This window comes from Balaenoptera borealis (genome assembly GCF_965194805.1).
Source record: "Balaenoptera borealis genome assembly, chromosome: 3".
NCBI classification, from domain to species: Eukaryota; Metazoa; Chordata; class Mammalia; order Artiodactyla; family Balaenopteridae; genus Balaenoptera; species Balaenoptera borealis.
Genome location: NC_138866.1, coordinates 42223339 through 42251189, shown reverse-complemented (window position 1 = coordinate 42251189; position 27851 = coordinate 42223339). Strand labels below are relative to the sequence as shown.

The 27851-nt window shown below is 34.4% G+C and overlaps 1 protein-coding gene across 13 annotated transcripts in view; it reads left to right on the top strand.

Moving 5' to 3' along the window:
- KIAA0586 overlaps positions 1-27851 on the top strand; it is a 106889-nt gene that overhangs the window by 27954 nt on the left and 51084 nt on the right. For 12 of the 13 annotated variants that reach the window (XR_014242958.1, XR_014242959.1, XM_082386424.1 and 9 more), the window contains 11 exons: positions 472-666; positions 2126-2313; positions 4115-4228; positions 5768-5848; positions 12784-12977; positions 14305-14423; positions 19462-19661; positions 23498-23657; positions 24071-24290; positions 24877-25130; positions 26243-26319. Coding sequence is in view for 11 of the 13 variants with exons in the window: in XM_082386424.1 (XP_082242550.1) it covers positions 472-666; positions 2126-2313; positions 4115-4228; positions 5768-5848; positions 12784-12977; positions 14305-14423; positions 19462-19661; positions 23498-23657; positions 24071-24290; positions 24877-25130; positions 26243-26319 (1802 nt within the window). In the remaining 2 variants the exon portion in view is untranslated. The remainder of the gene's footprint in view (positions 1-471; positions 667-2125; positions 2314-4114; positions 4229-5767; positions 5849-12783; positions 12978-14304; positions 14424-19461; positions 19662-23497; positions 23658-24070; positions 24291-24876; positions 25131-26242; positions 26320-27851) is intronic. The other variant, XM_082386416.1, reaches the window with a different exon arrangement.

Here is a 27851-nt window from a genome sequence, read left to right as displayed (position 1 = left end):
GAAAAAATGTAATGAGTTAAATAATACCTTCTGAATATTCTTTTGAACCTTTATTCAACATTTTTTTCTAGTTATTGTATCTTTTCTATCATAGTAGTTGCACAAGTTGTTACATCTATTCAGAGGTTGAAAAACCATGACCTGCAGGTCAGCTGCGTGTTTTTATAAATAAAGCTCTGTTGGAACATAGCTATACTCATTCATTTAAGTATTGTCTATGAGTACTTTCATGCTACAACAGCAGAGTTGAGATGTTGCCCCTGAGACCACACGGCCAATGCTAAAATATTTACTCTCTGACCAATTAAGAAAAAGTTTGCCAACCCCTGGTTTACTTATATTTTGGGGCCCTGTAACCTTATTATATAGAATGAGATCTTTCTGTGAGGAAGGGTTGCTATATTTGTAGATGACTGCATAGTAGATGTTCAAACAATATTTTAAAATATCTGCCATTGGTGATTATTATAGGCACTAAAGTAAAGTCAATAAGAACACAAACTGACTTTTATGCAACAAAACCTACAAAGACAGATTCTAAACTGCAACATACCATAACTACACTGTCTCCTGGTGATCAGCAGTATTTGTTCAGCCCAAGCCGGGAAATGCCTACTTTTTCAGGTACACTGGAAGGTCATCTAATTCCTATGGCAGTTCTTTTAGGTAAGACCCAACAAAATATATGGGGTAAATTTAAAAATTCTAATCAGCAATAGCAGAAATTACAAAGTGATACTGACATAGTAGTCACCTACCTTTTCCTTTATGTGTTGTTTGTATTTGTGAATAGGGCCTCAGAATGTGTCTTTGTGTAGTAGCAGTCTCTGAAATGATGCTATATTTTCACTTACAGGAAACATTCTTTTGGTATTTTATAGTATATTGCTGTAGATGAAATGAAATTAAAATAATGTTTAGACGTGACAGACATTCATAATAATTAAAGAACTTAAGGATTTTGATTGGTTTAATATCATCATATCTTAGGAGAAGTACTTTGAATTACCTTTTATATACTTTTGGAATAGGCCGTGATAAGTAAAAATTATGTAGTTGTGTGTTCTAAGCTAATTGTTATTAACTTATTTGAGGTCTCTCAGACCCATCATTGTAAAAGTTGAGCAAATAATTTTTGTTCTCACACTAGCTCTTCAAACTTTGTTAGCTATTTTTTTCTTTCAATGTCACTGCGATTCTTAATTTTGATGAATTATTTAAATGTGAATATTTTTCAACATAAGAGAGAATTTTTTATTTTTGATATTATGGGTTAATGGCATGTCAACTTGGTAGCTGTCTGTTCAAACATGTTTTCTACTAAAATAATAGCTGATACTTATAAAGTCCTTACGGTGTGCCAGGGACATAGCTAAGCACTTTATATATATTAACTTATTTAATCCACTGTATAAAACGCATGGTAATGTACCAATTTTATAAATGAAGAAACTGAGGCACAGGAGAGTTCAGTAATTTGTCAAAGGCCACATAGCTAGAGTGGAGCCAAGATTCAAACCCACGCAGTGTGACTTTAGAGTCTGTGTTTTTAATGAATGCACCGCACTGTCCCTCTTTACTTTGAAATTTAGGAAACAAGTGGAACTTTTGAAGTGAAAGGTAACAAAATTTTGACAGCTATGATAGTTAGCAGATAGTTGGCCTACGTGCTGTTTATTGGTAGTCAAACACTAGTATTTTGTTGTCGGTTTTATTTCTGTCTGTTGCTGCTCTATGAAGATTTGAGAATAAAAATAATACAACACAATGCAATACACTTTAGTTTTGGCTTTGCCACTTACTATCATAACCTTTGGCAAATTAGGTTATGTCTCTAAACCTCTGCTCCCTCAACTGTAAAATGTGGATAATATTAATACTCCATAGGCTTATTTAAATTAGATAGTGTATGTGAAGTGTTTAGTACATATGAGCGCCTAATGTTAGTCGCTGCTAAAAGGATGACATGGTGAGTATGAGGACAGTGGTGATGATAGAGGAAAAGGTGATTGCAGATAGTGCTTTCCCTTCCTATGAGAATTTAGGCATCAAGATCTAGGTTTTAAATTAGAATTTTCTCTTTATTTCTGAAATGGTTGACTCCTTGTCCCCCCAAATTTTTTAGGACAAACCCAAAGTAATAGTGATTCCATGCCACCTGCTGGAGTAATTGTAAACAAGCCACACCCTGTAACAGTGACTACTTCTATTCCACCATCATCTCGAAAAACAGAAACTGGAGTAAAGAAACCTAACATAGCAGTTGTAGAAATGAAGTCGGAAAAAAAGGACCCTCCTCAGCTTACTGTGCAGGTATTCAGTGTGCATGAACAGAAAAATTTAAGGAAACAAATATTTGGCTTAACTTTAGTACTTAAAATCTATTATATTGCTTCATGAAAACTGTGCTTTCATGATGGGTCTTTCCTTCTTTAAAACTATGATATTAATGTGATATTGCTATCCTTGTTCTGCATGATTTAAGCTACCTTTTCTAAGCTGCTAACTCATATCCAGGTGACTTGATGATATTCCAAAGGGAACAATTCCATAGTTATAATTAATTTTAAAAAAGGCTTAATGTGTTTGTCTTATATAATTAATACTTTATACAAACATATATAAGAGGACTTGAAGGAATGGAGAGAGAACTTATAATGTGAAGCTTCAATATTCAAGATGACAATTCTTCCTAAGTTAATGTATAATTTAAGTGAAATTGTATTAAAAAAAATAAAAGCCATGATTTTTTTAAAACTTGAACTTTAGGATCATTTTGACATTTGAAAGAACAAAGATTTAGAAAAGTTAAAGTGTTTTGATACTGGTCCTATTTCAGAAATAGCCTTGGTTATTTAAAAAGAATGTAATATGTGATAGATAGTTCATTAGTCAGTGGGAAATAGGATTATTTTAAATGAAATAATGTATGTTATAATTAGTTAGCAGTGTGGAAAATAGATCGGTTTTAGACTCTAAAGTTTTACTGTATAGCAAGTGAGTTCCAAATAGGCAATAGGCTAAAGTGTAACTACAAAATATAAAAACATAGAAGAATTAGAAGATAATTGCATGTAGTCCTTATCAAAAATGAAGCTAAGTCTAGATATGAGAGGAGAAATCTTAGTTATGATAGAAAATAGATTTGAATCTATAAAATCTAAAACTTATATATGTAAAAGATTCCTAAATGAAAAGGAAAACAACATACAGTGAGAACATATGAAAGGAATATGATAGAAAGTTTTAATTTTTAAATATAAAAACCTCCATAAATTAATAAGAAAACATAAGAGCAAATCTAGAAATATTCAAAGAACATGTATAAGACTCTACAGAAGAGGAAGTTATAAGCAATCAAATTGAGTAATTTAAATCTTGCTAGTTACCAAGGTAATGCAAATTAAAATAATAATATACCTCCATTTAAAAACTGTTCTTGCTGAAACACTTCTGTTATCTAATTTGGGTGAAGGTTGGGTAAAACATAATTATGTTTTTGATGATGGAAATAGAGCTCTTCATTGCATTTTGGCAGTAATTACCAAGAATCTTAAATATTTATGCTTTTTGGCTCAAGAAGTTAGTCTAATATCTGGCTATCTAGCATAATGAAATAAGTCAAAGTTCAGGGAAAAAACCCCTATGTATATATGAAGTTTTTTGGAGTGATATATATCTATCTATGTAATAGTGAATATGTAAGGAATATCCTAACTGTTTACCAACAGGAAATGATTAAATAAGGCATGTATTTTCTTGAAATACTATACACTCATTTAAAATACTATTATGAAGTCTATATGGAAGTATAGTAAGGTGTTTATGACCTAATTACAATGGAAAATCAGGAATGAAACTGTTTTAGATTTTAGCTATGCATAAGTGGATAGTAAAAACATAAAGGGAATAGTGAAAATGATGTTGTCTTAAGATAATAGGATTCTTTGTGTTTCCCTTTTATTTTCCAAATTTTGTAAAATATGCTTTCATAATTTATATTTGTTATCCATTGACTTTGCAATAAAAAGTTAAATATGTTATTGATAAATAGATTCACAAATATTTGAGTCAAAATGATGAAATGAAAGCTGGATGTTGTATTCTGTTTTAGGTATTACCCAATGTAGATATTGACAGCATTTCAAATGGTAGTGCTGATGTTGGTCTATCTCCGTCTAGTCCCAAAGAAGCATCTCTTCCTCCTCCTCTGAAAACCTGGATACAGGTATGTTCAGAAATGTATTCTATATCTTTGAGCAATGTCTGACTATAGATTTTTAACTAATGTTAGTCCATGCAAAGTCTTCCATTATAATATATTTTAATAATTTTGGTTTAAGGAAAAGATTCAAAACAAATGTGAAATTGCTTTTTTAAAAAATTAATTAATTAATTTATTTTTGGTTGCGTGGGTCTTTGTTGCTGCACGTGGGCTTTCTCTAGTTCCATCGAGTGTGGGCTACTCTTCGTTGCGGTGCGCAGGCTTCTCATTGCGGTGGCTTCTCTTGTTGCAGAGCGCGGGCTCTAGGCTTTGGTAGTTGTGGCACGTGGGCTCAGTAGTTGTGGCATGCAGGCTCTAGAGCGCAGGCTCAGTAGTTGTGGCGCACGGGCTTAGTTGCTCCACAGCATGTGGCATCTTCCTGGACCAGGGATCGAACCCGTGTCCCCTGCACTGGCAGGCAGATTCTCAACCACTGCTCCACCAGGGAAGTCCCTGAAGTTGCTTATGAACTCGAAAAAGAAAGTTTGTTTAATATCCTTACGTTTATAAATGTTCTGAAAATGATAATCCTTAGTGTAACTTTTTGGTAACTTAAGTTGTAAGACTCATATGTGAAGAAAGAATTTCTGTCTCTTTGGAGAAGAATCTTGATTTAAATGGGAATTAAATTATAGTTTTCCTGAATGTGAATTTTATAGTGACAATTGGAGTTTATGTTTTGGGTTGTTACTTTGTCGTCATACTATTGGCACGATGCAAAAATATGCATTTCTTTCTGATATTTATTTGCTGCTTGTGACTGAATGACAAAATTATGACTTTACTACACAGCAAAATAGCACTGTAACATTTCCCCAGGTTTCATCTATTGTAAGCAAATTTGTTCATTGAGGATACAGTTTTAAGGAGAGGAAGAACATCAGTTTTTCACAATCAGAAATAGTAAAATAGAACTGGCCCTGAATGGCTCTTGTGCCTAATTTTATTTTTCATCAATAATTTTTTTAACCAGAAGTTTATTAAAACATATATGATTACAAATAATTTTTTGGACTGTTCATCATTCTGCTCTCAGGAATTGTCTATTGTGGGCTTTGGTGACCAGATTATATATAATGAGGCCTAGAGGCTAAATTTGTAAAATAATTATTTTGTTTGTCTTTCTAAATTATTTGATTCTGTATCTGTCTTTTTGTGTGTTTGTATATGTGTAAACGTATATATCTATACATATAAACGCATTTCTTTATCTTAATTCTAGGAGAGAAATCACAATTATATCAACTTGATCAATTGACTTAAGTTGCATTGTTGGTGGAGTCCTTGATAGAAAAACTGATACCTGGTTTTTTATAGCTATTGAAATGATAACTTGGAGACTAGCTTGGATTTCATTTACTAGTTAAATCAAGTCTGAGCAGGATATCAAAATAAAACATAGGGGCATGTAATTATAAGCTTATGCTATGGTATTATGATAAATTAGGTATAAATTAAAAAGACATTAAACACAACAAAAACTTTCTGAAAATGCTTTCTTAGACTCCAGAATTTACGAAGGCAGATGAAGAAGAGGTGAAGTTTCCAGGAACTAACTTCGATGAAGTAATCGATATCATACAGGTAACAAAGCTTAGCAATCATGTGAATTTATTTTTCTACTAGCATTTTTTTACGTGATTTGATTATCTTTTTTTTTTTTTAAAGACTTCATTTGTTTTTAGAGCAGTTTAGGTTCACAGCAAAATTGAGAGGAAGGTACAGAAATTTTCTGTATGTTCCCTATCCCCACACATGCATAGTCTCCCCAATTATCAACATACCCCAACAATTTTGACTTGTTAAAATTGACACATCATAATCACTCAAAGTCCATGGATGACCTTAGGGTTCATTCTTTATGTTGTACATTCTATGGATTTGGAAAAATGTATTCATCATTATGCTATTATACAGAGTATTTTCTCTGCCCTAAAATCCTCTGTGTTCTGACTATTCTCCTTCCCCCCTACCCACCCCAGTCCCTAGCAACCACTGATCTTCTTACTGTCTTCATAGTTTTGTCTTTTCCAGAATGCAGTATATTTGGAGTCATACAGTATGCAGCTTTCTCAGATTGGCTTCTTTCACTTAGTAAAATACACTTACGTTTCTTCCATATCTTTTCATGGCTTGACAGCTCATTTCTTTTTAGCACTGAATAATATTCTATTGTCTGGATGGACCACAGTTTATTTATCCATTCACCTACTAAACGACATTTTGGTTGTTTACAAGTTTTGGTAATTATGAATAAAGTTGCTATAAACATCTGAGGGAATTCCCTGGTGGTCCAGTGGTTAGGATACCGTGCTTTCACTGCCAGGAGCCCAGGTTCAGTCGCTGGTCAGGGAAGTAAGATCCCGCAAGCCACACTGTGCAGCCAAAAAAAAACCAAACAAAGAAAAACAAAACAAAACCAAACATCTGGTTTTCTTCTGTGGACATAAGTTTTTAACTCCTTTGAATAAATATCAAGGAGCACAATTGCTGACTTAACATGGTAAAAGTATCTTTAGATTTGTAAGAAACCACTGAACTGTCTTCCAAAGTTGCTGTACCATTTTGCATTCTCACTAGCAATGAATGATAGTTCCTGCTGTTTCATATCCTTGCCAGCATTTGGTGTTGTCAGCATTCCAGATTTTGGCCATTCTAATAGGTGTGTAATGGTATCTTATTGTTGTTTTAACTTACATTTCTCTACCTCAACATAATAAAGGCCATATACAACAAGCCCACAGCAAGCATCATTCTCAACAGTGAAAAACTGAAAGCATTTCCTCTAAGATCAGGAACAAGACAAAGATATCCACTCTCGCCAGTTTTATTCAATATAGTTTTGGAAGTCCTAGCCATGGCAGTCAGAGAAGAAAAAGAAATAAAAGGAATCCAAATCGGAAAAGAAGAAGTAAAACTGTTACTGTTTGCAGATGCCATGATACTATACATAAAAATCCTAAAGACGCTACCAGAAAACTACCAGAGGGACTTCCCTGGTGACACAGTGGTTGAGAATCTGCCTGCCAATGCAGGGGACACAGGTTCGAGCACTGGTTCGGGAAGATCCCACATGCCACGGAGCAACGAAGCCCATGTGATGCAACTACTGAGCCTGCACTCTAGAGCCCATGAGCCACAACTACTGAGCCCATGTGACACAACTACTGAAGCTCGCGCGCCTAGATCCTGTGCTCTGCAACAAGAGAAGCCATTGCAATGAGAAGCCCACGCACTGCAACGAAGAGTAGCCCCCACTTGCCGCAACTAGAGAAAGCCTGCATGCCGCAACAAAGACCCAATGCAGCCAAAAATAAATAATAAATAAATAAATAAACTAATTAATTAAAAAAAGAAAACTACTAGAGCTCATCAATGAATTTGGTAAAGTTGCAGGGTACAAAATTAGTTGCAGGGTACACAGAAATTTCTTGCATTCCTATACACTAACAACGAAAGATCAGAAAGAGAAACTAAGGAAACAATCCCATTTACCAGTGCATCAGAAAGAATGAAATACCTAGGAATAAACCTACTTAGGAGGCAAAAGACCTGTACTCAGAAAGCTATAAGATGCTGATGAAAGAAATCAAAGACGAGACAAACAGATGGAGAGATATACCATGTTCTTGAATTGGAAGAATCAATATTGTCAAAATGACTATACTACCCAAAGTAATGCACAGATTCAGTGCAATCCCTATCAAGTTTCCAATAGCATTTTTCACAGATTTAGAACAAAAAATTTTACAGTTTGTATGGAAACACAAAAGACCCCAAATAGGCAAAGCAACCTTGAGAAAGAAAAACGGAGCTGGAGTAATCAGGCTCCCTGACTTCAGACTATACTATAAAGCTATAGTAATCAAAACAATATTGTACTGGCACAAAAACAGGAATATAGATCAATGGAACAGGATAGAAAGTCCACAGATAAACCCACACACCTATGGTTACCTAATCTATGACAAAGGAGTCAAGAACATACAGTGGAGAAAAGACAGTCTCTTCAATAAGTGGTGTTGGGAAAACTGGATAGCTACATGTAAAGAATGAAGTTAGAACAGTGCCTAACACCATACACAAAAATAAACTCAAAATGGGTCAAAGACCTAAATGTAAGACCAGGGACTATAAAAATCTTAGAGGACAACACAGAATGCTCTCTGACATAAATCACAGCAAGATCTTTTTTGATCCCCCTCCTAGAGTAATGAAAATAAAAACAAAAATAAACAAATGAGACCTAATGAAACTTAAAAGCTTTTGCACAGCGAAGGAACCCATAAACAAAACGCAAAGACAACCCACAGACTGGGAGAAAGTATTTGCAAATGAAGTGACTGACAAGGGATTAATCTCCAAAATATACACATAACTCATGCAGCTCAATATCAAAAAAACAAACAACCCAATCAAAAAATGGGTGGAAGATCTAAATAGATATTTCTCCAAAGAAGACATACAGATGGCCAAGAGGCACACGAAAAGATGCTCAACGTCACTAATTATTAGAGAAATGCAAATCAAAACTACAATGAGGTATCACCTCACACTGGTCAGAATGGCCATCATCAAAAAATCTACAAACAATAAATGCTGGAGAGGTTGTGGAGAAAAGGGAACCCTCCTACACTGTTGGTGGGAATGTAAATTGGTACAGCTACTATGAAGAACATTATGGAGTTTCCTTAAAAAACTAAAAATAGAGCTACCATATGATCCAGTAATCTCACTCCTGGGCATATATCCGGAGAAAACCACAATTCAAAAAGATACATGTACCCCCGTGTTCATTGCAGCACTATTTACAATAGCCAGGACATGGAAGTAACCTAAATGTCCATCAATGGAGGAATGGATAAAGAAGATGTAGTACATATATACAATGGAATATTACTCAGCCATAAAAAAGAACAAAATAATTCCATTTGCAGCAACACGGGTGGACCTAGAGATTCTCATACTGAGTGAAATCAGACAAAGACGAATATTGTATGATATTGCTTATATGTGGAATCTAAAAAAATGATACAAATGAACCTATTTACAAAACAGAAATAGAGTCACAGATGTAGAAAACAAACTTATGCTTACCAAGGGGGAAAAGAAGGGGGAGGGATAAATTGGGAGATTGGGATTAACATATACACACTACTATATATAAAATAGTAGAAAAATAGTAGTAAAAAAGATAAGTAATAAGAACCAACTGTATAGCACAGGGAACTCTACTCAATACTCTGTAATGACCTGTATGGGAATAGAATCTAAAAAAGAATGGATATATGTATATGTATAACTGATTCACTTTGCTGTACAGCAGAAACTAGCACAACATTGTAAATCAACTATACTCGAATAAAAATTAATCAAAAAAAAATTAATCAAAAAATTTACATTTTGCTGATATATGATGTGGAGCATCTTTTCAAATGCTTGTTTGCCATCAGTACATCACTTTTGGTGAGGTGTCCATTAAGGTCTTTGGCCCATTTTAAAAATTGGGTTGTTTTCTTATTATTGAGTTTTAATAAGAGTTTTTTTTTGGTATATTTGGGGTAACAGTTTTTATCAGAATGTGTCTTCTGCAAATATTTTCTCCCAGTCTGTAGCTTATCTTCTAATTCTCTTGACATTCGTTTTCACAGAGCAAAAGTTTTTAATTTGAATGAAGTCCAGCTTATCAATTAGTTTTTTCATGGGTTGTCCCTTTGGTCTTAAATTTAAAAAGTCATTGCCATACCCACAGTCATCTATGTTTTCTCCTATGTTATCTCTAGGAATTTTATAGTTTAGCATTTTACATTTAGGTCTGTAATCCATTTTGAGTTAATTTTTGTGAAGGGTGTAATCTCTGTGTCTAAATTTTTTTTTTGGCCTGTGAATGTCCATTTGTTCCAGCACCATTTGTTGAAAAGATTATCTTTGCTCCATTGTATTGCCTTTGCTCCTTTGCCAAAGATCAGTTGACTATATTTATGTGGATCTATTTCTGGGTTCTTTGTTGTGTTCCATTGATTTATTTGTCTGTTCTTTCACCAGAACCACACTGTCTTGATTGTTATAAGTCTTCAAGTTGGATAGTGTCAGTCCTCCAACTTTGTACTTCTCCTTCAATATCATATTAGCTATTCTAGGTCTTTTGCCTCTCCATATAACTTTTAGAGTAAGTTTGTTGATATCTCCATAATAACTTGTTGAGATTTTTATTGGAATTACATTGACTCTATAGATCAATTTGGGAAGAACTGACATCTTAACGTTATTGAGTCTTCCTCTCCATGAACGTGGAATATCTCTCCACTTACCTAGTTCTTGATTTCATTCACTAGAATTACGTAGTTGTCCTCATATAGATCTTGTATGTGTTTTGTTAGATTTATACCTAAGTATTTCATTTGGGGGGGTGTGCTAACGTAAATGGTATTGTGTTTTTAATTTCAAATTCTGCTTGTTCATTGTTGGCATATAGGAAAGTGATGGACTTTTGTATGTTAACCTTGTATCCTACAAACTTGCCATAATTGCTAATTAATTCCAGGAGTCTTCTTGTTGATTTTTTCAGCTTTTCTACATAGACAGTCATGTCATGTGCAAAGATAGTTTTATTTCTTCCTTCTCAATCTGTATACCTTTAATTTTCTTTTCTTGTCTAATTATATTAGCAAAGACTTCTAGTACAATGTTGAAAAGGAGTGGTGAGAGGGAACATCCTTGCCTTGTTTCTGATGGTTGAATATCTTTTGACCATCAGTATTATGTTACAGAGCTTTGAGAAACTTCCTTTTACTTTGCAGTTAAATATATTTTTATTTTAAAATTATAAGGTTGTTATTCTGTAGTACAGTATTATCTTCTATATCACCTAGCTACCTCCATGAAACTTAATGATTGTTAGCTGTTTCCCACCTGCATCTCCTCTCTCCTGCTTCCTACTTCATTCTTCCTTTTTGTTTCCCTTGGTTTCCCTCTCTCCAGTCTGTCCTTTCTTCATTCTATTACATTTGTCTGTTTTCATTTCTGGATTATTGGCAAGTTCGCCAGTTAGTTCATATTGAGGAAAAAAGTTGTGAGAGGTCTAAAATCCAAGGGAAGGGCCCATATAGCAGGAAGAGATATAGAAATGATAGAAATGGTTAAATAGAAGGAGGGAAAAAGTAGCTGGAAGTAAAATATAAAGGATGGGAGAAAAGATCGTAGAACATAGAGACTACTTGAATAATGATGTGTCAATGAACTTTAAAGGAGACATTTGTTCATATTTCTTAGACTTTCAGAACCAAGACTAGTTTTGTCAATCATAAAATAAAATCCTATTTTAAACATTAAGCGATATGCACTACATTAATGTTACTTGCTCACCAGTGTGTCTTCTCATGTGAGCTCGACGTGAATGTTTTGAAGGTAAGAATATAGCAAAGACATTAGAACTGTTCAATATATAAGTGAAAGGAACATTGTAGAAATAGCAAAGAATTTGGACTTCAAAGACAAGTGTTTCTGTCCTTGCTCTGCCACTTAATAGCTGTGGACTTCATTTTTCAATGGGACAATATTATTGAGTTATATTTTTTAAAGAGCCCTAAATTTTTTTGAGATACATATTGCATTATTTACAGATAAAACGATATGGTATCTGTGGTTTATTTCAAAATGGTGTGCAAAGGGGAAAGTGGATGGGGGAAGTATAGATGACACAGAGTTCATTATGAGTTGATAATTGTTAAAGCTAGGGAACAGGTAAGTGGGATTCTTATTATTTATATATAACAGATATAGTGCATGAGCACTATTTTGTTCACTTTTAAACATGTATATTTTTCATAATAAAAAGTTTAAAAATTCTGGAAGTAACTCTTTTGATCATGATGTGATGGTACAAATAATGTGTAAGAAGACCTAACTGCATATTTAAATGTAAATTATATGTTCTGTAAGAGTAAGCAGTAATATTTAGAAGTGTTAGTTTTACTATGATAATAAATTAATAAATTTATAGAGGGAAATGTTAATAATGTTTTATGTAGGAATAACCAAGTTTTCTAGTTTGTTTTATGATTGTTTAAAATGAATATATATATTTTAAAATATTTATTTATTTATTTGGCTGCGCCAGGTCTTGGTTGCGGTACGTGGGATCTTCGTTGTGATGTGCGGGATCTTTTAGTTGTGGCATGCAGGATTTTTAGTTGCGGCATGTGGGATCTAGTTCCCTGAGCAGAGTTGAAACCCAGGCCGCCTGCACTGGGAGTGTGGAGTCTTAGCCGCTGGACCACCAGGGAAGTCCCTGAATATTGGGCTTTAAAAACAGAATATAATTGTGTAATTAAGTTTCTTCAATGTGATTTATATGACAAATGTGTATACTATAAATAATGTGATACCACCAATTAGAAAATGCTATTGATTAATTTAGAAGTGTTGGTTAATTCACCTACCTAAGTTATCTCTACTTGTCACTCAGTAAGTGTTGAACAGATACATGAATATAATAGTTTTGTTTTTATTATTACCAGGAAGAGGAAAAATGTGATGAAATTCTGGAATACTCTGAACCAATTCTGGAGTTTAACAGAAGTGTTAAAGTTGTTTCTACAAAATATAATGGCCCTCCGTTTCCTCCAGTTGCTTCTACTTTTCAGCCCACTACTGATGTTCTGGATAAAGTAATTCAGAGAAAAGAAACATTGGAAAATAGCTTAATTCAGTGGTGAGTTTACAGTGGTGTTGGGGTGAACAGAATTATAGTAGCAAGTATAAATAGAATGTATGAAATTTTGGTTGAAAATCTTCCTTGTCTCCTTTTGTTTATCAAATTTTTCCTTTGCTGTAGTCACTGGACACTATCTGACATGATGCTGAGGGTTTAACTAACTGTTGCAAGTATTGTTTCTGTCCTTGAATATTTGTACTGAGGCTGTCTGTTATGACAAAAGAAGCTATTGCTGTGTAACAAAGCATTAAAAATGTGCAAGTTCTTTAACCCAGTGGTTTATTAACAGAAATTTATCCTAAGGAAATAATCAGTTCTGCTACTAGGCCATAGAATACTTAGCACTTATAGTGCTTACTACAGACAAGGCACTGTTTTGTTTGTTACTTATATAAACTCATAAACTCTACTTTTATACCTATTTTTACCTGTGAGAAACCTTAAAGAAGTTACGGAATAAACTAAACAACTGAATATTCATACAGTTATCATGATTGGGTTTAGAAAAATATTTAATGATGTAGTAAGATATTAATAACACTGGTGCATAAATGAAGCAGGATACTAATGATGCAACCACAGTGTAGAAGAGCTCACTCAGAAATAAATGTGTGTGGGAAAAATATTGAAAAATAATACCAAATTGTTAACTAACTTTGTTTATTCTTGAATCTGGGATTGTGAGTGAGCCTTATCTTTTTTTTTTAACTTTTATGTGTTCTCTGATTTTTACAATGAACATCTATTACTTGTATAATAATAATAATTAAGAAGCCTGTTAGCTTCTCTAAAGAAATGTACAAAAGCAGTCTCTTATTGTGTTTCCCTTCCTTTTCCTCTCCTACTTCCCTTCCTAAAAATGACCTTGAAAGTAAATTTTCTTTCCCTTTTTAGAGGAAAACTACCTGTGTTGCAGTCTATATATTTATTTCCTTGAAGAGAGGGCAGCTGGACTTCTTTTCTAGGTTTGATCTTGTGGGGTTTTATATGTGCTTTCAGAGTAGGGAACCCAACATTTTAGGTGCATGATATGCCAGGTAATCATTGACCTAAACCTTATTTTGAATTTACGAGGGCTGTTAAAGTTTTCATTAGACTGATCAGAAAGATTTTAATTTGATAAACTGTCTCCCACACAGAGATTCGGTTTGTTTTTCCAGGAGATATATTTGAATTTTTTCTTCTTTCCGGATTCAACTTTCAGAATGACTGCTTTCACATGTAAATGTTTGTGTCCATGGGTACCAGTTATTTTTAAGGGTGTTATTTCTAACCATCTATACATTTCAACTAAATTTAGGAATCCTTAACTTTTTTCCCCCAGGGTAGAACAAGAAATAATGTCAAGAATGATCTCTGGGCTTCTTCCAGTTCAACAGCAGGCCACAGCTGACATCAGTGTCTCAGTCAGTGAGGCCAGTGAGCCCTTGACTTCTGACATTGGTAAGTGAAATGGAATCTTTTAGCTTTTTTTGTTATTGTAAGACAAAACCTTCAGGTTGTTGTGGAATTATATATTCTAGAGGTCACATAGTCCTTGGTTGACAAAAGATAAAAGTCTTCTTCTTCTCAATGTCACTTCCCAGTTTTCTGTAGTGGAAGTTATTTCTCCCTCACTCCCTTATTACATACTGCAGCATTCAGATTATGCTATCAGCGTCCATCTCTCCTACCCCCAATCTCTCCATTATTTCCCATAGCACTTTGTGTGCATTTGTTTGTGTGTCTGTGTATCTTTGTTATAGTAACCATCAAATTGTATTATGATTGGCTTGCATATCTGTCTCACTTACTAGACTATAAATTACTCACAAGTAAGGGTGATTCTCCTTTAGAGCCTAGCCCTTGACTGACACCTAAGAAGAGTTTAAGTATTCCCTGAATGGATAGATCCTCTTTCTTTAGGGAGCCGACATCATTCACCTCTTCTTCCTCCTTCCTCCTTCCTCTTCCTCTTCTCTCCCTCCTTCTTCCTCCTTTTCACCCTCCTCTCCTTCCCTCTTCTTCCCCCTCTTTCTCCATTAGCTTTTTGAGGTATAATTTACTTGCCATAAAATTCACCAATTCTAAGTGTACCGTTTGACAGGTTTTGTTAAACAAGCACAGCCACATGTTAGCCACACAACCATGTTATAGAAAAACATTTCCATCATCCCCAACAGTCCCCTCATGCCACTTTGCAGTCAATCCCTAACCCCCTCCCATGCCTGCTAGACCCTAACAACCACTGATCTACTTTCTATCATTGAATTTTGCCTTTTCTAGAATTTCATATATATGTAATCATACAGTATTTAGTCTTTTGTGTCTGGCTTCTTTTATTTAGCATAATGCTTTGACAGTCATGTTGTTGCATATAGTAATAAATATTACACTCCATGGATGTACCATAATTTGTTAATCCAGTTACCAGTTGATGGACATTTGTAGTCTTAGTTTTTGGCTATTATAAATACAGCTGTGCTATGTATGTTTGCAAACAAATCTTTTATACACATCTTTTAATTTCTCTTGGTCATATGGTAAGTAGATATTTAACTTTATAAGAAACTGCTAAGTGTTTCCAAAGTGGCTGTTCTATTTTGCATTCCACCCAGCAGTGAATGAGAGTTCCAGCTGCTCCACATCCTTACTAATGCTTGTTGTCAAAGTTTTTGATTATAGCCATTCACTAAGCATGTGGAGATATCTCATTGTGGGTTTTAGTTGCATTTCCCCAGTAACTAATGATGTTGTACAATTTTTCATGTGCTTATTTGCCATTTGTATATTTACTTTGACAAAGTATCTTTAAAACTCTTTTGCTCAGTTTTTAATTGGGGTCTGTGTCTTACTATTATTGAGTTCTTTATTCTGGATACAAGTCCTTTATTGCATATGTTTTGCAGATGTGTTATCCTAGTTTTTATCTTACCTTTTTTATCTTACCAACACTGTCTTTTGAAGACCAAAGATTAATTTTGATGAAGTTTAATTTATCAATTTTTCTTTTATAGCTTGTGGTTTTTGGGGTATACTGTTTAAGAAATCTTTGCCCAACGTCATTAAGATTTTCTCCTATGTTTTCTTCTAGAAGCCTTATGGTTTTAGATTATAAATTTAGGTCTATGGTATGTTTTGAGTTAATTTTTATATGTGGTGTGAAGTAAAGATCAAGATTTTTTGTGTGTGTATGGATATCCAATTTTTCTAGCGTTATTTGTTGAAAAGATTATCCTTTCTCCTGCTGAATTGCCTTGACACCTTTGTTGGAAATCATCTGGCTATTATATATGTTTGGATCTGTTTCTGGACTTGCTGTTTGGTCCCATTGATCTACAAGTCTGTCTTTACGTCAATACCTCACTTCTTGATTATTGTAATTTAAAAATAAGTCTTGAAATTGGATGGTATAAGTTCTCCAGCTTTCTAGCTCTTTTTTTTTTTTTAACATTCCTATATATCGTTACCTCTATTTTTTTCCACTTCTTTCCAGTCCAGAATAACCTCCTCTTCCTCCTTCTTAAACTACCCCTTAACTGCCTAAATCCTAGACATTAGAGTCTGTATTTACTGCTTTACTTTCTCATTGCTCACTTTCTCTTTACTTTTTTTTTTTTTTTAAAGATATTCGCCATGTATTTCTTCTTTAGGTCTTTTTTTTTTTTAATTTTAAAATTTATTTTTATATTTATTTTTGGCTGTGTTGGGTCTTCGTTTCTGTACGAGGGCTTTCTCTAGTTGCGGTAAGCGGGGGCCACTCTTCATCACGGTGCGCGAGCCTCTCACTATTGCGGCCTCTTGTTGCGGAGCACAGGCTCCAGACGCGCAGGCTCAGTAGTTGTGGCTCACGGGCCTAGTTGCTCCACGGCATGTGGGATCTTCCCAGACCAGGGCTCGAACCCGTGTCCCCTGCATTGGCAGGCAGATTCTCAACCACTGCGCCACCAGGGAAGCCCTCTCTTTAGTTTTTATGAGCTGGCTTTCTTCTTCCTTCTCGTTAATGAAATTCCTCTCTTACAGCATTTGATTCTCAGAGATAACCTTTTTTCAAATCCTTATTCTCCTAGAAGGCTCTAGTATGGGCATTGTTGACTACCTCTAATTATTAAAATGTTCTACTGGTTTTGGTTTCTTAGAATTCATTCTGTTGTTCTTCCCCTTTTTAATTTCTTTAGGACCTCATTTCCTCATCTTTTTCTTTTTTTCTTTTTCCTACTTGAATAAAAAAATTCCCCCAAGCTTCTGTCCCCTGCCCTCTTTCCTTTCTGTTTTTCTAGTCTCTTCTTGGCATTAGTTATCCCGTTTCAGTTGATGACCCCTAAGCCACACATTTAAGCTGTAAACTTGCAGTTTTGCCTGTTGATGAATATTTTCCTTGATGCTCCACTGGCATACCAAACTTGGTGTGTCCAGAATGCATCTCATTTTTCTAACCAACCTTATTCCTCCTTTGTTTCTGTTAATGATACCACTATCTTCCAAGTGCCCAATTTTCAAAGCCTTGGAGTATCGCTTGTTCTACTTTGTTTTCTTTGGTCTTCCTCAGTCCACACCCAGCTACGTCCCATGTCCTGGGTCCATACAATTTATTCTTATATTTGATGAATTCTTCCTATTTAGTATAACTCAGATGCCTCTTCCACTGCTACTATCCCAGGTTTTCTTTCATCTTCTCATTTTTTGAAGGAAGGAATAATATGACCAACAAAGTTATGAGGAAATATTTTTTTACTTAAGATTAGTGCTTCTTTAATGATAAAATCATTTTGTCATGTTAGAAGATAATTTTTCAGAAGAAGACGTCTAGGAATACAAATCCAAAAGAAAACCAAAACCAGTTCATCCAAATAATTGCTCTGAGACTATTTCAAAATCTGTTGAAAAAGGAACAGATGGAAAATACCGAGTGAAACTGGAATAAAAAAGAACTAGAAGCTAAAGAGAAGGCAAAGGACCATGAAATATGCCTTGGAGAAACAGATAGTCGAACTTCTGTAGCTTTTGGTCAAAATTCTGGTTGTGGAGATGGTATTCAGCAGTCCCAAGACAAGGAGACCAGTCCAGGAAAACAAACAAGCGTCTCCAAAGATTTGTCCGGTTTATGATGGATACTGTCCAAACTGCCAGATGTTTTTTCTTCATTGCTAGGTCATACACCTGGATGGCATATTTTGGAGTGTTTGGATTCTCCACCAGTCTCTCCTGCTAGCGCAAAGCAGGGCTAGTGATAGTCCTCTTAGCAGTCCTTCACATGGGTCAGGAGGTGGTTTCAGTGAGACTAATTCAGGCTTTGTAGCCTTAAGGAAAGATGGTCTAATAAAGAGGGTATTTAGATCCTGTTCCCTTTTCTTTAAAAGCATGTGTGTTTGCTTTTGTTTTGCCTATGTCTGGGTAGGGCTTTTGGGTTTTATAACAGAGATATTCTGATTTTTGGTCATGCCAAAACAATGAATTATGGCAACTAAAAAGGGAGATGTGTTGATATATATTGTTGAATATAAATTTGGGATTGTGATAGTCTTTGCTATGGAGCTCCAGAGTAAATTGCTATTACTTATCTCTCAACAAGTGATCCCAAGACACCTGTACCTACCTTTTAGGGAATTCTGGGTAATGCCGCCATAGTTGTACTAATTAAGGAGTACTCTTTGGAGAGGTCATGTCTGCATCAAGTTGTATAGATCACTGTTTACGTGTTTTCCACACAGAGCTTTAGAAATATAACCACTTTAAGCCTAATAAAGTCTGTTTAGGAAGTTTTACTGAATTTTATGTACATTCACACAAGTGAAAAGTACAACCCATTTGGAAAATTAATATACCTATAGAGCTGCTTACATCAAGCACCGAAACTACTCTAAAAGTTTGAGGAGGATTAGCCTGTAATGTTAGTAACTGAAGTATCTGAAACTAGACGGAAATAAGATTTGTCTTCATATTTATGAAGAAGCTGCCATTTCTCTAAAATCCCCCCACAGTCATTGTGTCCCTGTGTTTTGCCAAGATCTATCACAGGGTTTCCTGATGCCCTACTCTTGGAAATGTGGATTGTTTTCAGATGAAAACATTTAATGTGGATACAAATCTTTTTTTTTGCGGGGGTCGGGTGTGCCGCATGGCATGTAGGATCTTAGTTCCCTGACCAGGGATTGAACCTGTGACCCCTGCAGTGGGAGCATGGAACCTTAACCACTGGACCACCAGGAAAGTCCCTGCAAATCCTTTTTATCACTAAATTTTGTAGTGGGAGGGAAGAGGCCATATAAGTAAATTTTCATCTGGATGTTTTCCTCCCCTTTTTAGTTTGTTTAGAGAGGATGTTCATTATGTGAGTTACGATCTTATTCTCTGTCACAATAAGTAGATTTTGTATTTTCATTTTATTCCTCCTCACACCATCTCATACACATATGTTCGCATCTCTAAAATTTTAAGAATTAAGGCTTAGAATGCAAGCATGTTTCTTGCACACTTACTCTGAAATTCTTTCATTTTTTAGTGGAAGGAACAAGCAGTGGTGCCCTCCAGCTTTTTGTTGATGCCGGGGTTCCTGTGAATTCAGACATTATTAGGCATTTTGTGAATGAAGCTCTTGCTGAAACAATTGCCATCTTGCTGGGTGACAGAGAAGCAAAGAAGCCAGGTCCTGTTGTTACAAGTGTTTCTGGGGATGTTTCAATAAGCAAAACACACTTGCGGGTAAGTGTGACTCTCCTTCATGACTTGGAGTCCTGGGGAATTTTTGATACCTTTGTTAAAGAACAGTAAAATGGACAGATTTTAAATTGGGTCATAAGATCATAGTTTGTGGTGGAGATTGGTTTCTTGTGGCTTTGATTACAATAACAGTTCCCCCAGCATTTTATTTTAAAAACCTTAAAATCTATAGAAAGTTGAAAGTATGATACAATGAACATCTGTGTACGCTTTACCTACATTTACCAGTTGATAACATTTTGACACATTTTCTTTATCTGTCTTTATATGTTGTTCATTATATATGCTTTAAAAATCATTTGAAAGTTGCAGATATCATGACACTTCTAAAAGCATCAGCAGTATCTCCTAAGAACACAATTCTTTATTACATAACCAAAGTACCATTATTATGCTCTCCATATTTAACATTGATATGTTAATACTATATAATATAGAGTCTATATTTGAATTTCCCCAGTTGTTCCAAGAATATCCTTATAGCTAATTTTTTTTAAATTCAAGATATAGCTAACAATCACATGTACTGCTTTTGGTTCTTATGTAAAGTGATATTTTTAATCTTTAAAAGAAAGTATATTTTAGGCATTTTTGTTATTGTTTGTTTAATCAGCCTTTCTATGTTAAATAGAGTTTCTAATTTATTATAGCAACATGAAATTATACAAAACCACTACCAGTGGAGGGGGGAAGGAGCAATATAGGGGTGGGGCAGTGGAAAGTGCAAACTATTGGCTGTAAGATAGGCTCAAGGATGTACTGTACAACACAGGGAGTAGAGCCAATATTTTGTAATAACTGTAAATGGAATGTAACCTTTAAAAATTGTATGAAAATTTTAAAAAACTAAAAAGAAAAAGAAAAAGAAATTATACAAAACCAGAATGTACTCTGTATTACCAACTGTTTAAAACTTCATGGTCAATTCTGATCCTGTCGATCATAAAAACATCATTTTATATAGGTGAAACATTTAAACTGACTCATTTGAGGTATAAACATAAAGTTACATATTTGAATTTTATGGAGATTGGTGTAATGTAACTGGTGTAGTGTGATTAGTGTGCCAGAGATTTGGTACATACTTTTGTTCTGTGCTTTATTTATTAGCTCATTGGTAATGCATGCCAGTATCAGAGTTATGGTTATCTCTATGCTAATTAACTTTGGCTTGTCTTCTGCCCATATATTTCAGATATTTTCATAAGGGTGATTTAATGAGAAAATGTAGAAAAATCAGTATAAATAGGAAATAAATGTAATTGTTAAGAGCATGGACTCTGGAGTTGGGAAGTTCTGAATTTGAACCCTCAGCTCTGTTACTTTAGTCTTGTCTGTATACTAGAGATAAAATACTCAGAGTTTAAATGATGACGGCTTTACCAAAATCTGCTTTTCAAATATTAAGGAGGCCAAGTTCCCCTTCCCCATTGCCATATTGTTCCTTATCTTCAGAATTGTCATGGCTTTTTTTGGCCTTTTCATCTTCGATATATGTTTTAAAATTAATTTTCAAGTTCTATAAAATATTTTGTTGGGATTTTGGGAGGAATTAATTCAGTTTTGATTGGTTTAATTTGAGGAGAATTGACATCTTTATGATACTGTATCTTGTGAGCCATCATAGAAGATTTTGTGGAAGATTCAATAAGATGATACATGAAAGAGCTTAAGCTAGGGCCTGGAACTTGGTAAATACTCGGTACCTAATTGTTTATCATTATTACCCATTACCAAGACTAGTAGGATACCTTTAAATCCTCTCATGATGATGAGCCAGTAGCATTATATTTGAAAACAGCAGTCTTAGGCTATAAGTTTATGCAGTCAAGAAGAATAAAACATAGTATATTTCTTTCACTTAAAAAGCAAAGCTAAGAATATGCTAATAAGCAATGCTATAGAATTTCTAATATGCTTCATGATTTTTAAATTGTATATCTCTTTGCAACTCATAATACAGAATAAAGACCAGTCACCCCACTATAAAAATATGTTTTAGAAAGAGAAAAAAGGACAAATAGAAAAATGAGGAAAAGACATGTCCAGACAGTTCACACACAAAAAGGAAATACAAATGGCCCACATACATACAAAAAGATGGTCAGTCTCACTGATAGTGAGAAAAAAAAATCATTGAATCCATTTTTACTGATCAAATTGGTAACACTCTAAAAGTTTGATTAACACCATTGTTCAGCGAACCTTTGGGAAATGGGAATTCTCATACCTTCTGGTGTTATTGCATTGATAAAATAATATAACCGTGTAGAGGGAAATTTGGCAATATGTATTCAAGTTAAGAATGCAATTAGACCTTTAACCAAGCAGTCTCACTTCTGGGAATTTATTCTATAGAAAATCGATACACATATGAAATGACTTAAGTCTCAAAAAACTAAAAATAGAATTACCATATGACCCAGCAATCCCACTCCTGGGTATATATCCAAAAAAACCAAAGACACTAATTTGAAAAGATACATGCACCCCCAACGTTCATAGCAGCGTTACTTGCAATTGCCAGGTTATAGGAGCAACCTAAGTGTCCATCAGCAGATGAATGGATAAAGAAGATGTGGTGTACACACACACACACACACACACACACACACACACACACACACACACACACACACACAATGGAACACTACTGAGCCATAAAAAAGAACGAAATTTTGCCATTTGTAGCAACATGGATGGACCTAGAGATTATCTAAGGCAGACAGAGAAAGACTAATATCATACAATATCATTTATATGTGGATTCTAAAAAAATGATACAAATGAACTTATTTACCAAACAGAAAGACTCACAAACATAGAAAACAAACTTATGGTTACCTAGGGGAGAGGTAGGGAAGGGATAAATTAGGAGTTTGGGATTAGCAAATTAGTAGTTTATATAAACTACTATATATAAAATAGATAAGCAACAAGGACCTACTGTATAGCACAGGGAACTATATTCAATATCTTGTGATAACCTATAGTGGAAAAGAATCTGAAAAAGAATATATATATATGTATGCATATATATAACTGAATCACTTTGCTGTACACCTGAAACTAACACAACATTGTAAATCAACTATACTTCAATAAAAAAAATTTTAAGTAGGAATATAACCAACGTTTTGTAATAACTGTAAACCTAGTGTAACCTTTAAAAATTGTATAAAAATTTTAAAAAATAGAGTATTCTGGACATTAAAAAAATGACTTAAGATTGTATTTGATAATTCTGAGGAAAGGAACTAAGTAGATAGGACATGGGTAGGAAAGGAGAGTTAATTTTCACCATCATCCTTTTGAAGTTTGAATCATTTGAATTACCTGTTTAACAAATTGATTTTAAAATGTTTGCTTTTTTCTTCCCCAGGGCTTTCCATCTCTACATTGGCTTCCTTTTATCCCCCCTACTTTTTCTTATCCTTCCATTGCTTTTCATAAGCTTTGTTCTTTTGTACTGAAAAGTGATTTTTGATGTCTTGTCAATTAGTTAAAATGCCCTCTTTCTGTCACATGGTCTACCCAGCTTGTGTTTGGGTTTGATCTTCAGCTGTCTGTTTAATCTTCCTCTCTATATTAGATAAGGGGGCCTAGTTCAGAGGCAGAGCTGTTTGAGTTGCTGGAGGCTTTCTGTAGGCCGGTCTTGAAACTAATAGCTAGAAGTTCAAGAGCTAGAATACAGAGGACTCCATTTTCCCCCCCCATCCATTTAAATTTTATGTAACTCTGAATGAGATCATTTTAGTTTTCAAATTGCCCTTATTTGGGGATTGTAAGCACCACTTATCTTGTTTTATTTATTTCAGGCAAGAGTGTGTACCCCAGTGGCTACCCCACAGCCAACTCCTCCTCTCTCACCTTCATCACCTCCTGAGGAGCGTGTGTGGGTAAAAACTCCGGATTCTTCTCCCTGTGTTTCAGATCATGATGTAGCTTTTCCCATGAAAGAAATATTTGCTGAAGAAGGTAGAAACCTTATTTCTATAACTCAGTTTTAATTTTAGCAACTATTAAATAAAATATCATGGTTTGCTTTATGAGTCTTTATAGATTAGTATACACATACCTGTTGCTTACTAGGTTCTAGTTAAGTCATTTTTTCTTACAAGGAAACTAAGGGGTTGGTTACCACTTTTTAAAGTATATAATCTAGTAGACATTCAGACTATTTTAAGTTCATGGTGATGTTGAAAGTGATGTCTTTTCAAGGTTATTTTTTGTACTTTACTAAATTAATTTGGAGCTTTTCCCATTAATGGCCATCATTATTATTATTAATTCTTGTTGCCATTATTTGTATGCCAAAATGTTAAACAACGTATCTTGCCTTCCTGTGGAATTCTTATTGACTTTTTTTTGCTTTTACAAAAAACCTTTAGGAAATAATATGCCTCCCATCACACTTGTTAATACTCCAACCGTTACCCCTGCAACTACACCTCCTCCCGCAGCAGCTCTTACCCCAACTTTGTCAGAGACTTCTGTTGATAAATTGAAGATGCCAAGCCCAGAGCTTCCCAAGCCATGGAGTAATGGAGACCTGCCACTGGAAGAAGAGAATCCCAGCTCTCTTCAAGAAGAACTTCACCCGAGAGCTATGTAAATGACAATATATTCATTTTTAGTAACTATACATTTCTTCTTATGTTGACTTAGGTGACCCATTGAAAACATCAGAAATGATAAATGAAGGTTGATAAACCACAAGCTAATCTATACTTTAGTAGGAAGAAGTTTCATAAATTTTATGTTTTTAAAATTTTTACCAGATTTATTTATACTTTCAGTTCTCTTCTTTTAAAATAAAATTTTGGGGGAAACAGATTAAAATAAAGATATCTATAATATTGTTAATAAAATAGAAGAAGATTTTTCCCCAGTGTGAATCTTCATTTACTATGATCAGTTAACTTTTATATTGCCACATATCCCTATGTAGATTTATTTTAGAGATGGTAGAACTTTCAAGATGGTCTGTGATTAAAGCATGAAGATGATTTTGGAAAAATAAATCTTGTTGGCTAATTATAGTAGTTCAGATTATAGAAATATATAGATATATCTATATATTGATATAGAAATATGTCTAAAGGAGACATAGTACTTTTGAATCTATTTTTTATATAAAAATTAATATAGGCCTTCACCGATGTAATACATTCAAACTATGTCTCTTTCTTCTTAGTGTAATGTCTGTGGCCAAGGATGAAGAACCTGAGAGCATGGACTTCCCTGCTCAGCCTGCACCTCCAGAGCCAGTTCCCCTTATGCCGCTTCCTGCTGACACCAAGGCCCCTTCCCCCATACAGATGCCAAGTTCAGATTCATCAACAATGGAGAGTACCTTGAGCGTTACTGCCACTGAAACTGAAACCTTAGATAGACCCATCTCTGAAGGAGAGGTTTTATTTAATTGTGGTCAAAAAGTGGCTCCTAAGAGTAAGTTAATTTTGTATCAATTGATTTCACTGGTTAGCTTATGATAATTCCTAAGTAATACTTTTCTGTCTAAAGTGTTTTTACTTAATTTTCAAGATTTAACAGGGTATAGTAGAAAGAATATGGACTCTGCAAGTTAACTTTTCTACACCTTAACCTCAGAATGTAAAATCTCCCTCATAAATCCCACCCTCCAGAAATAATATCACTGTTGAAAGTTTGGGGTATACCCTTCCAGTCTTTTTTTTTCTATGCATATATAGACACCTAAATACATTTGTATGTATATATATTTTTACCTTTTAAGTAGGGTCATATTATACATATTGTTTTGAAATCTGAATTTTTTAACCTTAAATATGTTATAGACATTTTTCTATATTAATACATATAGCCCTACCTCTTTTTTTCAGTGGCTGGGTAGTCTGCTAAAACAGTGCCATAGTGGTGGGCATTTAGATTGTTTTCAGTGTTTTCATACTATACATAACTCTCCACTGACCATCCTTGCACATATATTTATTTATCTTTGTGAACTTCCATAACTGATAACTTCCTTAGAATACATGCCTAGAAGTGGAATTGCTGAGTCAGAGTATGCACCTTTAAAATAGCAATACATAGGGAATTCCCTGGCGGTCCAGTGGTTAGGACTCCATGCTCTCACTGCCAGGGGCCTGGGTTCAGTCCCTGTTTGGGGAACTAAAAAATCCCACAAGCCACACGGCGTGGCCAAAAAAATAAAATAAAATAGCAATACATTGCCAACATGCTCTCCAGAAAGGTGAATCGGTTTTTAATTTTAATCAGTTTTTAATTATATCAGTAGTATATAGGAATGCCTCTTTTTAATTTCATGGTTACAGTTGATGTTTAATAGCCCTTTTTAATTTCTGACAAGCTGGTAAGTGAAACAAAAATCTCATCTTTGTTATAAAATGTGCTTTTCAAAGAGCTAGTGAGATTGAATAGCTTGTGAATTATGATTTATGAACTTTGCCAGTATTTTTATTGTATAAGTTTTAAGTGTAATATTCTATGGCTTTATGGTGAGATTATTTACTAAATTTATGTTTCTTCTTTTTTCCAAATTTTTGCATTTTAATTTCTAGTTTTAGGAGATGAAGGACTGTATCTGACAAACCTAAATGATAGCTTATCCAGTACTCTGCATGATGCCCTCGAAATGGTAAGAAGTGATTGACTCCACATTGAATTCTGAGACGAAGAATATCTTGATGAACTTGTTGCCACTGATCAGGGTTTTTTCTCAAATATTTGAGTTATAGTCATAAAATTTAATAAAATATTCATGAAGGAATTTAAGGTTTCTTACACATGTCATTATCATATTTATACATTTCATTATCATAATTGTGAGAATGAATAGAAAACTGTTGTTAATCCCTGTGGCTCCAGTAGTTGAAAAATGCAGTTAATTTAATTAGGTGATGAAAATCTAACTCAAGGCACATTGTCACCTGGATATGTTGCCTTTACAGTGTTTCAGGCAGGACCTTAGCTGTTGAAACCAACTCTCTTATAATACGTTTGTAATTTATCCCTAATCGTGATTATAATTCTTTACGCTAAAAAATAATTGAATTTAGTGGCTTTAAAAAAAAATACTGGGACTTCCCTGGTGGTCCAGTGGGTAAGACTCCGTGCTCCCAATACAGGGGGCCCGGGTTCAATCCCTGGGGAACTGTGGGGTCAGGGAACTAGATCCCACATGCATGCTGCAACTAAGAGTCCGCATGCCGCAACTAAGAAGTCCACGTGCCGCAACTAAGAAGTCCACATGCCGCAACTAAGACCTGGTGCAGCCAAAATAAATAAATAAGTAAAGATTTTAAAAAATAATAAAAAAAAAAAACTGAAATAGGACCCAAGGGTACTAACACTCCTAGTTATTATCTAGCTTTATGGAAGAAAAATTCGCATTTAAAAATATATATCTTAACATATATAATATATCAACATGTATAATATATTATATATAAAAATACCATACAGAAATGATAATAGGGATTTTCTTTTGAAAATTATTAAGGAATAGAAATCTTTACTTTTTATGTTTTCAAACAACCTAAGCAAGGAAGGGTAGTTGTGCTCAACTTTCATCTACATTCATCCATAGCCTTTGCTAAGCATTGCTATTATTGTTGCTCTTTAAAAAAAAACTTATTTGATAATTTTTGACATATGTATATATCTGTAAAGCCATTACCACAGTTAATGTAATGAACATATTCATCATCCATCACTCCCAAATCTTTCCTCAGGCCCTTTTGTAATCCCTCCTTCTCATCTCTCATCATTCCTCTCATTCTCTATACCTCTCCCAGTAACCACTGATCTACTTTCTGTAACTATAGATTAGTTTGCATTTCTAGATGTATGTAAATGGAATCATGTGGCATGTAGTCTTTTTTTTTTTTGGTCTGATTGCTTTAACTCAGCATAATTATTTTGAGATTTATCTGTGTTATACTTTGTATCATAGTTCATTCCTTATTATTGCTGAGCAGTGCTCTATTGTATGGATGTGCCACAATTTGCCTGTTCACCTGTTGATGGACATTTGGGTTCATTTCCAGTTGGGGGCTATTACAAATAAAGCTGCTATGAAGACTTGTGTACAAGTCTTTGTATTGACATATGCTTTCATTTCTCTCTGGCAAATATCTAGGGTGGAATGGATGGATAATATGGTAGTTA